At 47.7% G+C, this 13,997-nt stretch overlaps 4 protein-coding genes across 4 annotated transcripts; 3 read left to right on the top strand and 1 right to left on the bottom strand.

Moving 5' to 3' along the window:
* The first annotated feature begins 124 nt into the window (after positions 1-124).
* Tom7 (Translocase of outer membrane 7) lies at positions 125-627 on the top strand. The gene is made up of 2 exons (XM_001360075.4): positions 125-327; positions 421-627. Exons 1-2 carry the CDS (start codon positions 228-230, stop codon positions 483-485), a joined length of 165 nt encoding a protein of 54 aa, XP_001360112.1. The 5' UTR covers positions 125-227; the 3' UTR covers positions 486-627.
* Positions 628-2,336: 1,709 nt separating this feature from the next.
* Positions 2,337-6,560, top strand: LOC4803355 (uncharacterized). Its single transcript, XM_001360074.4, has 3 exons — positions 2,337-2,522; positions 2,596-3,957; positions 4,039-6,560. The coding sequence occupies exons 1-3, from the start codon at positions 2,478-2,480 to the stop codon at positions 6,088-6,090; spliced, it is 3,459 nt and encodes a 1,152-aa protein (XP_001360111.2). The 5' UTR covers positions 2,337-2,477; the 3' UTR covers positions 6,091-6,560.
* Positions 6,544-12,473, bottom strand: Xpc (DNA repair protein complementing XP-C cells homolog). The gene is made up of 6 exons (XM_001360073.4): positions 11,980-12,473; positions 11,132-11,922; positions 7,775-9,618; positions 7,254-7,721; positions 7,019-7,187; positions 6,544-6,937 (listed from the first exon to the last, which is right to left on the bottom strand). The coding sequence occupies exons 1-6, from the start codon at positions 12,171-12,173 to the stop codon at positions 6,660-6,662; spliced, it is 3,744 nt and encodes a 1,247-aa protein (XP_001360110.3). The 5' UTR covers positions 12,174-12,473; the 3' UTR covers positions 6,544-6,659.
* LOC4803357 (G patch domain and ankyrin repeat-containing protein 1 homolog) lies at positions 12,396-13,870 on the top strand. Its single transcript, XM_001360072.4, has 2 exons — positions 12,396-12,516; positions 12,814-13,870. Exon 2 carries the CDS (start codon positions 12,817-12,819, stop codon positions 13,831-13,833), a length of 1,017 nt encoding a protein of 338 aa, XP_001360109.2. The 5' UTR covers positions 12,396-12,516; positions 12,814-12,816; the 3' UTR covers positions 13,834-13,870.
* Positions 13,871-13,997: the final 127 nt, after the last annotated feature.

The raw sequence follows: 13,997 nt of genomic DNA, 5'->3' as shown, positions 1-13,997 counted from the left end.
TTGATCTATTAATTGCTATCTACATTGATAATATGAATATAAAAAAAGACCAAAGTGTACAGACAAAATCTACGAAATTCAGCAAAACAAAAAAGAATTATTAATATTTGAAGTCTGGTAGTTTTGGTCGCACCCGTTTACCAATACTGTCAGGCGTTCTGGCGATTTCTGTCGACACATTTCATAATCTTTGATTCTGATTATCGAAAAAATAAATAAAATAAGAAATGGAGCTATCCGAAGGAGTCAAGGAGCGTTTGGGAGTGGTCGTCGGCGTGGTCCAAACGACATTCCACTGGGGATTCGTGCCAATGGTGCTTTATCTGGGTATGTTTTTGTTTTGTTCGCCAGCACGCGGTGACTGCTGGGAAGAAGCAGCTCAGCTCTTTAATTGTTCCATGTTTTTCCATGCAATTGCAGGATTCTCAAAGGGAGCCGAGCCCGGGATGCCACCATTGTCCATCCTGAGCCTGTTGTGGCAGTAAAAACAAGCTAAGCACACTCTAACCCGAAACATGCCGTGGATCTTCCAATACCGCGGTGTGTGCCATAATTTTGGTACGAATTGGATTTCCTGGCAATTCCGTATTACCTGAAACTATTGCAAATACATTTTTGTTTATAAAAGTTGTGTTGAAGAATCCGCAGGAAGGGGAAAAAGTGTGTGTGTGGAAAGTATCACACGAAATCACTTCCACGCTTTTTTACATACAACGATATCTCGTAAGGGCTTGGGAGACACATATTAAAGAAACTTCTTCATGCGGTTGGCCGAGGACTGCAGATAAATGCAACTTTTTAAAATCGATACAGTACTGATCCGAGGACAGCGTGGACGGATCAGTTCGGTGGCATTCACCAGCTTGCTGCATTGATCACCGCAAGCATCTGCATAGCCGCAGCCGGGATGCGGACAGGTGCTCTCCACAAAACTATAGACAAAGCTCGATTTAGAGATTACATTTCAAAGTAGATAGTCATGGAATACTCACAGATCGGCCAAAAAACGGTCGTACATCTGGCGGATGATGTAGAAACCACTGTGGACATCCTTGCTGCAACTATGTTTGCTCCTGGGTGGTGGAGTAATCGAAACTAATGCCAAGCCAGCGATATATGAACTTGTCGCAGATCACCCGCGGTGTCAGGTTCGGCCAGAGCCTTGTTCTAGGTGGCAGTGCCATATTCATCTGATCCGCAGATAAGCAGAGTGTTGTACCAGATGTTGCCCAAGTGGGGAAAATTGTTTACATAAAGCAGGACCCACCCACTCTTGGCCACCCAGCCAGGCCGGTTGTCCGCCCAATTTGCTAGGGAAGTTCTAGTTCCTCATCTGTAACGTGACTGTGTCACTATTTTTTGTTCTACATAAACTACTATGGTCTGCCAGGCAGACATACAAATTTCATTAAATCCATATATATATATATATATATAAAGTCTATATATAGTCTATATGTTCTATCTAGCTTATAAAATTCGACGGAACATAAAAATTGAGCAATTCCAATCCTTGACGGAGAACGATTAACCCGTTATAAGCCAAAGTGTTATTTTTACATTCCACCGAAAATAATGAAAATTGAAAATTTTAATGCAAAAATAGGGTGGCTTTTTTTTAAGTTCAGAGGTAAGATGGCGTGGACCTAGAAGAAGAATTTACAATCAGTAATATTTGCCGCCATTTAAATCAAGTCGTTAATCTGTTTAAATAGAGGGGGGTTGAGTGGGCTAAGACAAATCCGCGCTGATGGGTTGCGGATATCGATGATTTCGATGTTTTCAAAATTTTTCCCATTTGATTATATTATTATTATATTATATTATAAATGAGGATCTGAAGACACGGCGACAGCCTCTGATGATTGCGATGGGAAAATTAGTGACAGGCAGTTGTGGTTGTTTCTGATACTGAGTTTTATTGAACAAATGCATCTCCTTATATAGCTAGCAGTGGTACTCTTATTGTAGGGGAAGGAACTCACAGGCTCCATGTGAGTGAATTTTTAAATAGGGTGCACTTACTCTGTGCGGGGGTTACATTTCAGTGCATTTACTTACATATGCACTTGGCAGCAATAAAGTAAATAGTTTATTGTCTGTGACTGAACAGTACTCTTCGTACCTTCCCAAACACACAACGGGTTGCCTTCGAATGATGTTAACGGCGTTTGCAGTTTCATATTTAAACAAATGTATACCATCTATAGTAAATTTGATTTAATTTAAATAAAATATGCTTACTTACTTTGGCATTGCAATGATATGAAATGAAACTACCGATGTTTTGCAAAACATCGATGCATCACTCAACATCGGTAGCAGCAAAAACATCGGAAAACATCAGTGAACATCGGTACATCACTAACAACAGCTCTACTTGCGACCTCTTGATTCGCTCCAAAGCAATCAAATACAAACAAAAGAAAAAATATGAAAATAATGGAAACAAGTTAGTCGCAAAGTGCAACAACAAGATGGCAGGCATTTGCCCCAGAGAGGCTGTGAGAGTTAAAGTGAAGGTGAGTAGCAAGAGGGCCAGCGAGACAACAAAGGCCACTGCTTCGCGTTTATCACATTTCACATTGGTTGCAGAAATGCGAGTCGACCACCAAACCAGAGTGGCGAAAGTTTTCGGTAGACCCCCAGATTACAACTTTGGAGGTTCTGTACTCTTTGCTCGCCAAGGCGTTTGACGTCAAGTCGGACTTCTCCATTAAATACAAAGCCTTTGATCCGGCTGGCAATGAAATTTACTTGGCCGTCCGCTCTGATTGGGACCTCGATGCGGCGTTTCTTCGAATTCACAACATTTCCATACAGACAGCCTCAGAGCCCTGTTTGATGCTGCAGATCGATGTGAAACCGTTCACATTGGTAAGGGAGTGCGAGACGGAGTCACCCGCAACCACCAGCCGATCAAGCAGCATTACCTCATCGACACTCTCTGCCTCCCCAAGTGGGGGGAGTGCTAGTGGTGGCGGTCATGCATCTGCCCGGGAGCTGGTGTCGCCGCTGCAGTCGTTGGGAGTCTCGCAGAAATATGTTCAACACATGCAGACGAAACTGCCGGGTCTCATCATGAATCACATGGAAAAGACTTTTTCGATCGTTCAGAAGGCATTCAATTTGTCCGAGGAACACATGGCCAATCTTCCGCCTCGTCCTCCCATGTGCGACAGCGAATTTCGCCTGTTCCTAGATGCTCTAGGCCAGATCCAGCGCAAGGATGAGTTGCACAAGGTGATCTTCCTGGGCGGGATCGATCCTAGCCTTCGCCGCGTTGTGTGGAAGCACCTGCTTAATGTCTATCCAGGCGGGACACACGGACTGGCCTTGGATGGGCATCAGCGTATGGAGTTTATGCGGCGCAAGTCGGAGCAGTACTGCAGGCTTAGGGACACATGGAAGGCGGCCATTAAACGGGGCAGTGTGGCCGGAGAACTCGCCTACGTAACCAGCATGGTGAAAAAGGATGTCCTGCGCACGGACCGACTGCATCCGTTCTACGCCGGCAGCGACGACAATCAGAACATTGCATCGCTTTTCAACATCCTCACCACCTACGCCCTGAACCATCCCTCGGTGAGCTATTGTCAGGGAATGTCGGATATAGCCTCGCCCCTTCTGGTCACCATGAACGATGAAGCCCAGGCCTACATATGCTTCTGTGCCATTATGTCTCGAGTCCGCGGTAACTTCATGCTAGACGGCATCGCGATGACGCAGAAGTTCGCACACCTCACAGAGGCACTAAGCTTCTACGATCCCGAGTTCTGGGAGTACCTCAAGTCGCAGCAGGCAGACGATTTACTCTTCTGTTACCGTTGGCTGCTGCTCGAGCTGAAGCGGGAGTTCCCATTCGAGGATGCGCTGCGCATGCTGGAGGTACAGTGGAGCTCGCTCCGTTATGGCAGCAATCCCAGTAGCGAAAAGGAGCTTCAGTTGTTTGAGAAGGTTTGTGAATATAAAATATATTTAGCTTTATATTTGATATTTTTATATGATTTATTCAAATTCGAAATGGGCATCTTGCAGGAATTCTTGGCCATTGCGGATGCCTCAGTGCCCAGCAGTGCCAGCACGTTCTCCAGCTCCTACAGCGCGACGCCGACCAGTCCTTCTTATCTATTAAACAAACCGCGAGAGAATCCTTACACAAAGGTCTGTGCACTACGCCGTCAGAGCTCGTCCGCATCTCTCAGCTCGTTAAGCTCTTCCCTCGGGGCCAGCGGCCATGCTCTGGACAGCACAAAGCGGTTGAATCACAGTCTGGACGACAATATGTCTCGTCATGCGGGGGCAGCTGCTCGTCGTCAGCGACGAACTTCTGCCAAAGTGCACCAGAGCCTAGACGAGTCAAAAATGTTGGCGCTGATTGAGGGGGCCACGGAAAGCACAATCGTTCAGTCTGTGCAAAAACTAACTGCCGGCGAGGATTCCGAGGAGGATGATGATGTATTTGATAGGAAGGACTCCCCGCGTTTTCTTGAAACGAATCCTTTTAAAGATGATGCCCAAAAGGCCCCAGGCGCGGAAAGCCCAAAATCAGCCTCTCCAGGACGGGCCTTCCTGTGCAGTTCATCCTCATCTTGCAACTTGGACGAGGCACCGCAGGGCCCCGTGGGACAAAAGCCACAGCAAAATAACATTTTATCCGTAAGCAATATAATTGCAAAGCAATTGGCATCGAATGCCAGTCACGTCAGCGAGAGTGTAAAGCGCGTCAGTAGCGGCAGCCACTTCAAGGACCTCAAGGAGAAGCTTGCATCGACGAGCCGCATTGGTATTCCGTTCAATGAAGATGGCGAGACTGCCATCTCCGGTAATGGCGAAAGCCAGATGCCGCCCAAGCTTGTCAAGAACTTCAACGAATTTCTCAATTTCGCAACAATTAATAAGAACCGCATCTCAGATCGAATTGCCAATCAGCAGTTTTTGGGCGAAAAGCGGTCTCCCCCAGACTCTACTTCGCTCTCCAAGCCGCTGGTTCAGTTGACCAAAGCCGGACTGGGAGGGTCCCTCGATGAGTCCGACTCTTCTTCGCTGCCAGATACTAGTTGGAGCGCCTCAACAGCGGCAACGGCCATACAACAGGCGCAAGACTTGAGCAGCTACAATCTGCAGCTGGAGTTGGAGAACATCTCGCCAGGACTCCGCACTCCGGACCTGCAACAGAGGGAACCGGGAGACCGGGTGCCAGAGGTGAGAAATACCAGCGACTGCACGCCCGACCAGGAGCCAGACCAGGATCAAGAATATTATCCCATGACAAACGCAATAACACGTGAGCTGCGTCTGGAGGCGGAAAACTTGGATCGCCAAGTGTTCGGCCTCCCCTTCACGGAGAGCACAAAACGGCCGATGGATTCAGACGGAATAGAGTACGAAGAGCTGGACAAGGACACGCTGGACATGGTAGATGATCTTAAGGAGAACGAGATCATAACGTGTCCCGACGTCAGCGAACTGCACATGCGACGTCGCCAGCGACTAGCGGCCACCAAGAGCAACAGCGTCCAGCTGAACGAGTCCCGCACTTTCAATCCGTTCATCGACGAAAGCCAGCTGCTGCTGGACGGGCATAGTCCGCTGGGAATGCGCAACAGCAGTAGCCTGCCAGAGGTGATCCTGCCCATCTCAACAGAGCCGAATTTGGTGGAAGTATCCCCGCTTGTGGAGATTGCCACCAATGCCGATGACGAGAGCGCGTACACACATTCGCCACAACGAACGGGCAATCTGAATGGAATCGCCGGAACACTTGGCACCACGTCGACGGCACTACCTCCGCCGTCAGAATTCGGCGGTGGCAATGCCTTCCTGATGTTCCTTTGCCTTACCCTGCTGCTGCAGCACCGCAACACCATCATGAAAGCGGGAATGGACTACAACGAGATTGCGATGCACTTTGACAAGATGGTGCGCAAGCACGACGTTACACGCGTTCTCAACCAAGCCAGGCGAATGTATGTCGAGTATTTGAAGGCCCAGAGCTGTTTGCAGCATCAGCAGACGACCAGTGCGACACCGTCTCCGGGCAACCCCGTGTCGACGGGCAGGCAGTCGGCCACGACCTTGCCTGCGTAGGTTTAGGCAGCAGTGGAACTTGACCGAAACTCCCATTGATTCTGACTGGAACTGATCGAACTTAACGGCAGATCAGTGTGGAGTACTGAAGTTGAACCAACTGAAGCGATAAGCCACTCTTTTTGCATATTAGTTCTCGATTTTATTTATAGATTGCCTTAGTTTACTAGTGTTCCGATGCATTCCATGCTCTTGTAGAGACTTGACTACCACCACACTGCTTACTATGAGATATTTGATGAGATACAATTGACGACGCCTGGAAGAGTCGGAGCCCAATTACTGTTTTTCCTTTCCTCTATATATTCAAACGTTAGTCGTCAATGTCTTTATACTTACTCAGCTAATGAAAAGTCGTTTTGTAAATTAACTGATACCAAATAATAATATACGATTGATTATGCATATGTAAAGCTACCGAAAATCAAATACTAAACAGTCGCTAAATAAATGAATTCGAAAGAAAGAAATTAATCGCAGAGTTTATTTAAATGGAACATAATTTGGAGCTCGAAACTGAGACAAAGAAGAAAGTCAATCGACACGAAAACACAAAGAAAATTAAACATTTAGAAATTATACTTCCTCTTGAGACGCTCGCGTATAATCAGACCCTTGATGAGCTTCTTCCAATTGCCAAAGACTCGGGTCTCGTACTTCTCCTGCTCTTTGCGCGCCTGCTCCTGCTGATCTTCTTCCCAAGCCGCACAGACCACTTCGCGGAACTCTTCGCAGACAACGAAGCCATCTAGCATGGGGTGGCAAGCGCCCTGGTGGAAGTCAAAGCCGATCACTGCATTGGCACAATCAATGTTCAGCTTCTTGCAAACGCGCATCAGTCCGGGCACTGTCGACAAACGAAAAATACACAATAAATAAAAAAGCAAGAGAATTATGGCGTGGTATCCCCACGGCTAATAGAACTTACGCCTCAGGTGCACCGTTTTCTTGGGAAGCATGCAGGCCTTGAATAGCTCCACATTGCCGTAGGCATTGCGCGGCACAATGCCGTTCTCCGCGGTGGGAGGTTCGTAGTCCTGTGTTTGCCAGTAGCCGAATATCTCAAGTGGCTGGTCTTTAATAACAGAGCGCGTGAGCTGGCAGAGCATATACATTACATTAGTCAATAAGGATGCTCGATCTCGATGTGGATGCTCGCCTACCTTATCCCACTTAGGACGCGCCTTGACAATCTTGTAGGGCTGCTCACCCAGCTTCACGACGCGGGCGCTCTTGAGCCAGATTTCCCGGGAGTGGAGAAGATGCACACAATCTCTGGAATAGACAGCTTCCCCACGTATAAAGCCAAGAGTCGGCGCATCTGCCGGATAGAGGCCCTGAAACTTCAGAAGGTGCCGTTCGAGAACATACAGCGGATGATCTTTGAATTCGGCTATGGACTTGGGAAGGGGCTTCTCCGAGTGTATGCGCCGCAGCTGCTCATCCTCGCAGATGTCCCTTTTGGTGCGACGACCCAGATACGGAGCGATGGTTTCATCGATCCAGCCCTTTTCAACGCGTGCCTTTCGAACGACGGAGCTCCAATTGGCGCAGTAGCGAGCGGTCACATCCTTTAGACTCAGATCATCCTGGAAAGCAAATACGTAGGCCAGGCCTGGAGATGCATTTTTCTGCAAGGGCACGATGTTAACATATCTGATGGCTCTGGAATATTATGTCTTACCCTGATGGTGTCTACGCAGTGCAACTTTAGCTTCACCAAGTCAATGCAGATCCACTGCTCCTCCACCTCGGACCAGACCTCAACCCACATGTCGGATGCGTCAGGCCTGGGCTTGCCTTTTGAGCCGCTCTCATCGTCTGTGGACAAGACTCGCCTGTCCTTGCGCAACTTTTCCACTGCCTTGGGCAGAACCGGCGCTTTCTTCACTGGCCTGGCTGGCTCAAATACTTCGTCGGAGTCGGGCGACCTCTGTAGCTTCTCCAACTTCAGACGCTTCTTGGCCACTGGCAGGTCGTCGGCGCCATCTAACTGCGGTATGGCCTGTTTTCCGATCTTCGGCTGTCGAGTCCGAAGCTGCCGTCCAGAAGCCGTTCTGGCCCCAGCCCCAGCCTCAGCCTCTTGGCTCTTGGTAAGCGCCTGGCTCGGAGTGCTATCTGCTCTTGCTGCGCCAGATTTAACCGTTAAAAAAGTGGGTGAGATGTGGACCTTTGGCGACTTGCTACGCGACCGTGTTTCTCGCGTACCTAGCTGCTGCTTATGCTGCGGCTGATGCTTCTCTGTGGGATTTGCGTTCTCGGCATCACTGTGCTTGGCATTCTGCAGTTTGGCTTTTGAAAAGACCAGTTTAGGAATGACGGGGGATCCGACCTTCTGCGGGGACCCCACTCTGTTCTTTTGCAGAGCTGCAGGTATTGGCCTTTCAGCTGCTTTGCGCGTACGTCCTGCTACTGGGGAGAACGAATTGTCAGGAGCCAACCTGGATTTCTTACTCTCGTCCGCGGCCGCCATTCCTGTAACCGTACTGGCACGCTTTAGCGCAGACAACTGCGGCCTGGCTGCTTTCGAAGTACTTGGTTTTTCCTCGAAGACACATTTTTCGGACTTTGAGTGCGCTTTAAGACCACTTTTAGGAGGGCTTGCGACCACGTCAGATTTCAGTGCCCGCTCTGGTTCCTTCTTGACTATCCTGGACTTTGCGATGGGACTACAGCCCGGCTTTATGTCTTCAGCCTCTTTTTTGGCCGGCTTAGCTGCACCGCTCTCCTTCTTGACACTTTTTAATCTGCGTGAACTGGGATTCGGTCCTTTAGGTTCTGTTGGGGAGCCCAGCTTTGGCTTGCTAGTGTTCATTACACTGCTCACCCCCGCGGGCTTGGCCTTGGCAGCACCTTTGCGCTCCGTCGTTTCGCCACCGGAGTCGCTCTTATCATCGGAGTCGACCGTCTGACTTCGATTCCTATTCGCTTCATTCGACTTCAGCTTGATGGGAATTAGGTCACTGGCTGCCGGCCGCAACGGCATTGGCTGTAGATTGACGATCAGCCGGCAGTGCATGCCCATACCTCGCGCAAGAACAATAAATATGAAGATCATATCCTGCTTGCAGCGAGCTTCCTTACGCGAAATTTGCGTGAGCAGCTCTTTGACAATGCCCTGCTTGGTACCAGCCGTTCGCTCGGGATACAAGTGGGGGCTCAGTAGTTTGATGGCAGTTTTGAACCAGGTGACAAAGGATTGCAGATACTTCAGCTCGGTGCCCCGCTCCGTGGGATAGGCATTCCTGCTGGGCAGCAGCTTCAATGCCCCGTTCATTAGCTCGGAGTCGCCCAGCAGGCGATTGTACAGCATGCTGCGCGTCATTTGGGCCAGCAGACTGACCTTGTGCTGCAGCTGATATCGATCCTTAATGTCGCGGTTGAGCCGACGCTTGAGCGCCATCTCCAGTTCGTGCTGGCTCTTCTGCTCCTTGGTAACGTGGCCGGACTGCAGGCCGATGTGGATTTCCAGATCGCCAGAGATGTTCGGAGTGGCGGCACCATCCTCGTCGCTGCCAAGTTCCGCGTCTGCAATGGGAAGTGGGGTACAATGAGGAAGTGGCGACACTGGCGAAGTGGGGGCTTACATTAAGGCTATATATTATAGGGGCCTGGATAGCACACCACCCCCGAGAGCATACAGCAGACCAGAGCCATTAACTCTTTTTAACATTTGCATTTATTTTATTACATCATTTAAAGTGCGGTTTTAAGTTTAATACTGAATTACGAATTAGTGAATTACTGAATTAATATTACAATCAACATTCCATTCACTAAATTGCGCTAAAATTACGGATTCATTTGTTACTTATTCTTTTATTAATTCTGTTTTTCTTACTCTGCATTCTGCATTCAGAATTCACTCTGCAGATGCTATGCGATGCTACTGCTAAATACTCTGTGGAATGGCCATAATTTTGCTAAAGTAAATTCGTTAAACATCAGTTCTAATCGGTTAGGTTAGCTATTTGTTGTTCATTTGTTTGAAACACTTGAAATTGCCATAAAGTAACTACACAAATGTTGTGCACTCTGCACTCTGCACACTGCACATAGCACATAGCACATTGATTATTATTTGCATTTTGAATTTCAATCTGCTTGAATTCTGGACTTTGCTTTTGTCTCAACGCAAACTTCACACTCCCCAAAACAATCTCATGTACTGCTATTGTATAGTATGTATGTATGTATGTAAATGCAGTTTGTATAAAGTATTCATAATTAGTGAGTGGCCTTTATTGCATATAATCGTGGTTCCGTATACTCGTGTGTGCAGACATTTAAACCACATTTAGATACAAAAAATCAACAGTATTTGAATTCTCTTTCAAATGTCACCCCATCCCCATCCCCATGGACATTTAACCCCCCATCCTTTTACACTGAACTCATGGATATCGAAGAGATTTTAAGTGTTCTGTTTGTTTCCAGAAGCCTCTATAGCACAGTAGTTGAACTTTCGATTTCGTTTTCATAGTAGGTTCTTGGTTAGGCCCGCATAAGTGGCGCAGAGATGTACAGATTCCGAATACACGGGGTTTATACAATACATAAATCACGAACTTTGTCGGCTTGACGTCGACGCCACGGGCCAATACCTTTCACAGGTTATCATCAGGAGTTATTGTTAGTTTGGGTTAAAGCAAAGCACTCTCAACAAAAGCCATCTACTGGGGTGAAATTCTGGGGAATGTGTTAGGCTAGTTCTTTAGTCTGATCGACTAACAATATGTTACAGTAAATAGGTACATACTATATATCGAAGAGATACGACTACATAGCTTCATTCCGTTCCTTACGTCTGTGAGTAATTTCTATTTTCACTCGAATAAATACAAATAAAGTACAAAACAAAACTACAGTCTCATACAGAGCAATTTGGAAGCTTTTGTTTTTCAGATACCAGGATGCCATCCTATTAACACCATCGAGCGCCACAACCAACTTTCATAAGCATGCTCCAAACGCGACACGCGACACGCGACACGCCACTCGCCTTCTGGAGCGTAGACAAACTACTTGTATTTCCTCCTACCTGCCACTTCCTCAAAATCGGAGTCGTCTGTGTCTTGAGCAGCAGCCACCACAGTGGACACGGGCCGCGTCTTGGTGTGCCGCTTTATGCGCGTCGACTTGGTCTTGCTTAGACGAGGCGGTCCGTCCAAGGGAGGCGGCGGGGCCTCTGCTGCAGCTCGTCGCCCTGCTCGCTCCTCCTTCACCTCGTCCTTATCAGATTCGATAGCCTTGGCGTAGTTCTGATTTGGATTTTCGCCCAATGCAAGCAGTGCATTGACATCCATTGTTGCGGCGCGGTTTTTCGGCGATGCGGCTGTGACGGCGCGTCTGGCCAGTGCATCCCTGGTGCGCTCCAGACTGTTGGCATTCTCTAGGAGCCCGCGGAAGTCAAACGCATTGGTCGCTTTGTCCTCGACGCTGCTGTCGTTGTTATCCTCGGAACCGGAGTCGGAGAGAATTTTAACACCTGCATTGCAATCGAATTGCGGCGCTGGCGATTTATCCTTTGACGGTGGCTGAGCCGAAAAGAAGCTCGAGCGCAGATCGAGGTCGGCAGGATTCACCAAATAGTCCTCCACGCTGGATTCACTGCTGGAATCAGCATACTGCCGATCCTGTGAACCGCTTTCATTGGGCGTTCTTGCGTTTTTTGAACCCGACGCTGATGGCGAGTTCTGCTGAGAGGGTGAAGTTTGAAACGTTTTGGGCGGCGGCCGGTACTTGTTGTACAGCTTTGAGCGCAGAGATTGCCCACTTGGCTTGCGCTTCTTTACTGAAGCTCCCTTTATGCCGCTCGGCGGTTTCTGATCCCTGCAGAGGCACAGTGTTAACCAAAAAGGACTGAATGTCCAGTGAGTGTCTGCTTACCTCTTTTTTGATGCGCCCGCAGATGATCGGCCACTAGGCCCTGCAGCACCAGCCGCCCCTGCTGCTTGCATCTCATCAAATTCGCTATCGTCGTCGTCCGATGATTCGCCTCCACGAGCATCTTTGTTGGGCTTCCACTCATCTTCGCTGGCAGAGAAGCCCTCGGACACCGAGTCTTCTTCTTCGTCGGACATTGTTCGGACTGTTCCCGTTACTCCTGGGCGTTTCACATTTAGGTATAGAGCGTGGCCCTTACAGTTATTGATTTTAAGTGCGCAGTTCTGAAGTCACGATTTCGAAAGACCAAGTCTTGCGTCTTTTATACTGTAGTTCAGGTAGTTTCATTTAGGTAATTAATCTAATTAATTAATTAATTACGATTAACCTGCGCTTGCTATTTCAATAACAATTTAAACAAGTTGCGAAATTTACATTTACGCGGTTGCCAAGAAAACAGGCCAAAACGAAGAGGCGAAAACAGAGCATCAACACAGCAGTGCTGGTAAACTCCAGCGATAATATCGAGTTGAATTTATTGTAAGTGTAAATTATTCGAAGAAATTTAACTAAAAATAAAAAATAAAACTATTTTTGATTGAAATTTAGGCTTAAGCTGGGGAACAAGTGTTTTTATTTTTAATTGTCTTGCAAACACAAAATAAGACTCGCACATATATTAACTTTTGGCAATACTAATATGATGTAAATTAAATAAAAAACAACAATCGGGAGACAGATCTATTTGATTCGATACAAAACGTGCAGCACTAGTTTTTGTGTGTTTTACAGCACTTGTATATAATATTGTTTACTAAGTTGATTTTTGTTACAAAGCAAATGAATTCAGCTGGAGACGAATTGCATCCAAACTGGTTGGCACTAACCACTTTGCCGCTACAACTGAAACGTTTCGTCCGAGCTGGCCAGATAGAATGCGCCCAGCAACCAATAAAAGACACCAAGCACAAAATAAACGGTCTGGACGGAGCTGATGCACAGAAGTTCTATGAGGAAGTTTTGCACACACCAGCTACTAGTAGAGCCATTCCCACACACACACATAAGAAGTCAAATGGATCCGGGAGGGATCCACTGCTGCCGTTCGACAAGAGCAAGTTCTTCCGCTACGCCATCAGCAACAAGGTGGAGGAGATGTCTCAAATGCTCATCACAGACAAGGCCATGGAGCTGAACGCCTGCGACGTCTATGGTTGGACGGCACTTATGATGGCTGCATGTGAGGGTGCCAAGGATGCGGTAGCATGGCTTCTACATAATGGGGCGCACGCAGATGTCCGAGACAAATCTGGTAACACGGCTCTCACACTGGCCATGCTGAAAGGTCATACGGAAGTAGTAAAAATTCTAGAAACTGCACCCAATTCAGAAAAAGCTGATATACCGGAAGAAATAGCCGGCGACCCGACAACGCCCTTCCATTGTCGTATCTGCAAAAGAAACTACAAGGAGACACCGTGGTATGTTCATCAAACATCCACCGTGCACCAGTTCAATATGAAAGCTTTTCCGCCCCACAAGCTGGAAAAGTTTAACATATCTTCCAAAAATCGTGGCCTGCAGCTAATGGTCAAGCAGGGCTGGGACCGAGAGCACGGGCTGGGACCTAACCAAAGTGGACGCTTATATCCGGTGAAGACAGTGCTAAGAAAACAACGAACCGGCCTCGGGATCGAGCAATCACCCGCAAGGGTTACACATTTCCAAGCATTCGACACGAATGCAACAAGAAGAAGGGGTCCAGTGCCTCAGCAGCGACGCACTCGTCAAGATATGCAGCGTGAAAAAGTGCGAGACTGGAAGCGTAATCGACGCCTTCGCAGTGAATTAAATTAAGTCAAAATGCATAATAAATACAATGCTGAACTCTAACTCTACCTGTGAGATGAATTCGCGGCTAAATATCTTTATCTGTGTTTGAAAGACAATGAGCGGTGTTTTGCAGCACTGACTAATGCAGCTGACTAACAGCTGATTCAGGAATAATAAAAAATTTTAAA

Source organism: Drosophila pseudoobscura, chromosome 3, assembly GCF_009870125.1.
Source record: "Drosophila pseudoobscura strain MV-25-SWS-2005 chromosome 3, UCI_Dpse_MV25, whole genome shotgun sequence".
NCBI lineage: Eukaryota > Metazoa > Arthropoda > Insecta > Diptera > Drosophilidae > Drosophila > Drosophila pseudoobscura.
The sequence above is the reverse complement of the archived record's forward strand: the minus strand, read 5'-3'. Positions and strand labels throughout refer to the sequence as shown.

Bases quoted from the DNA above. Each gene is read 5' to 3' on its own strand.
- Tom7 (XM_001360075.4), top strand. From the start codon at position 228: ATGGAGCTATCCGAAGGAGTCAAGGAGCGTTTGGGAGTGGTCGTCGGC. The intron at 328-420 runs GTATGTTTTTGT...ATGCAATTGCAG, and splicing joins GCCAATGGTGCTTTATCTGG to GATTCTCAAAGGGAGCCGAG.
- LOC4803355 (XM_001360074.4), top strand. From the start codon at position 2,478: ATGGCAGGCATTTGCCCCAGAGAGGCTGTGAGAGTTAAAGTGAAG. The intron at 2,523-2,595 runs GTGAGTAGCAAG...CATTGGTTGCAG, and splicing joins CTGTGAGAGTTAAAGTGAAG to AAATGCGAGTCGACCACCAA. The intron at 3,958-4,038 runs GTTTGTGAATAT...GGCATCTTGCAG, and splicing joins AGCTTCAGTTGTTTGAGAAG to GAATTCTTGGCCATTGCGGA.
- Xpc (XM_001360073.4), bottom strand. From the start codon at position 12,173: ATGTCCGACGAAGAAGAAGACTCGGTGTCCGAGGGCTTCTCTGCCAGC. The intron at 9,619-11,131 runs GTAGGAGGAAAT...TTCCCATTGCAG, and splicing joins CGATTTTGAGGAAGTGGCAG to ACGCGGAACTTGGCAGCGAC. The intron at 7,188-7,253 runs GTAGGCGAGCAT...ATGCTCTGCCAG, and splicing joins CGCGTCCTAAGTGGGATAAG to CTCACGCGCTCTGTTATTAA.
- LOC4803357 (XM_001360072.4), top strand. From the start codon at position 12,817: ATGAATTCAGCTGGAGACGAATTGCATCCAAACTGGTTGGCACTAACC.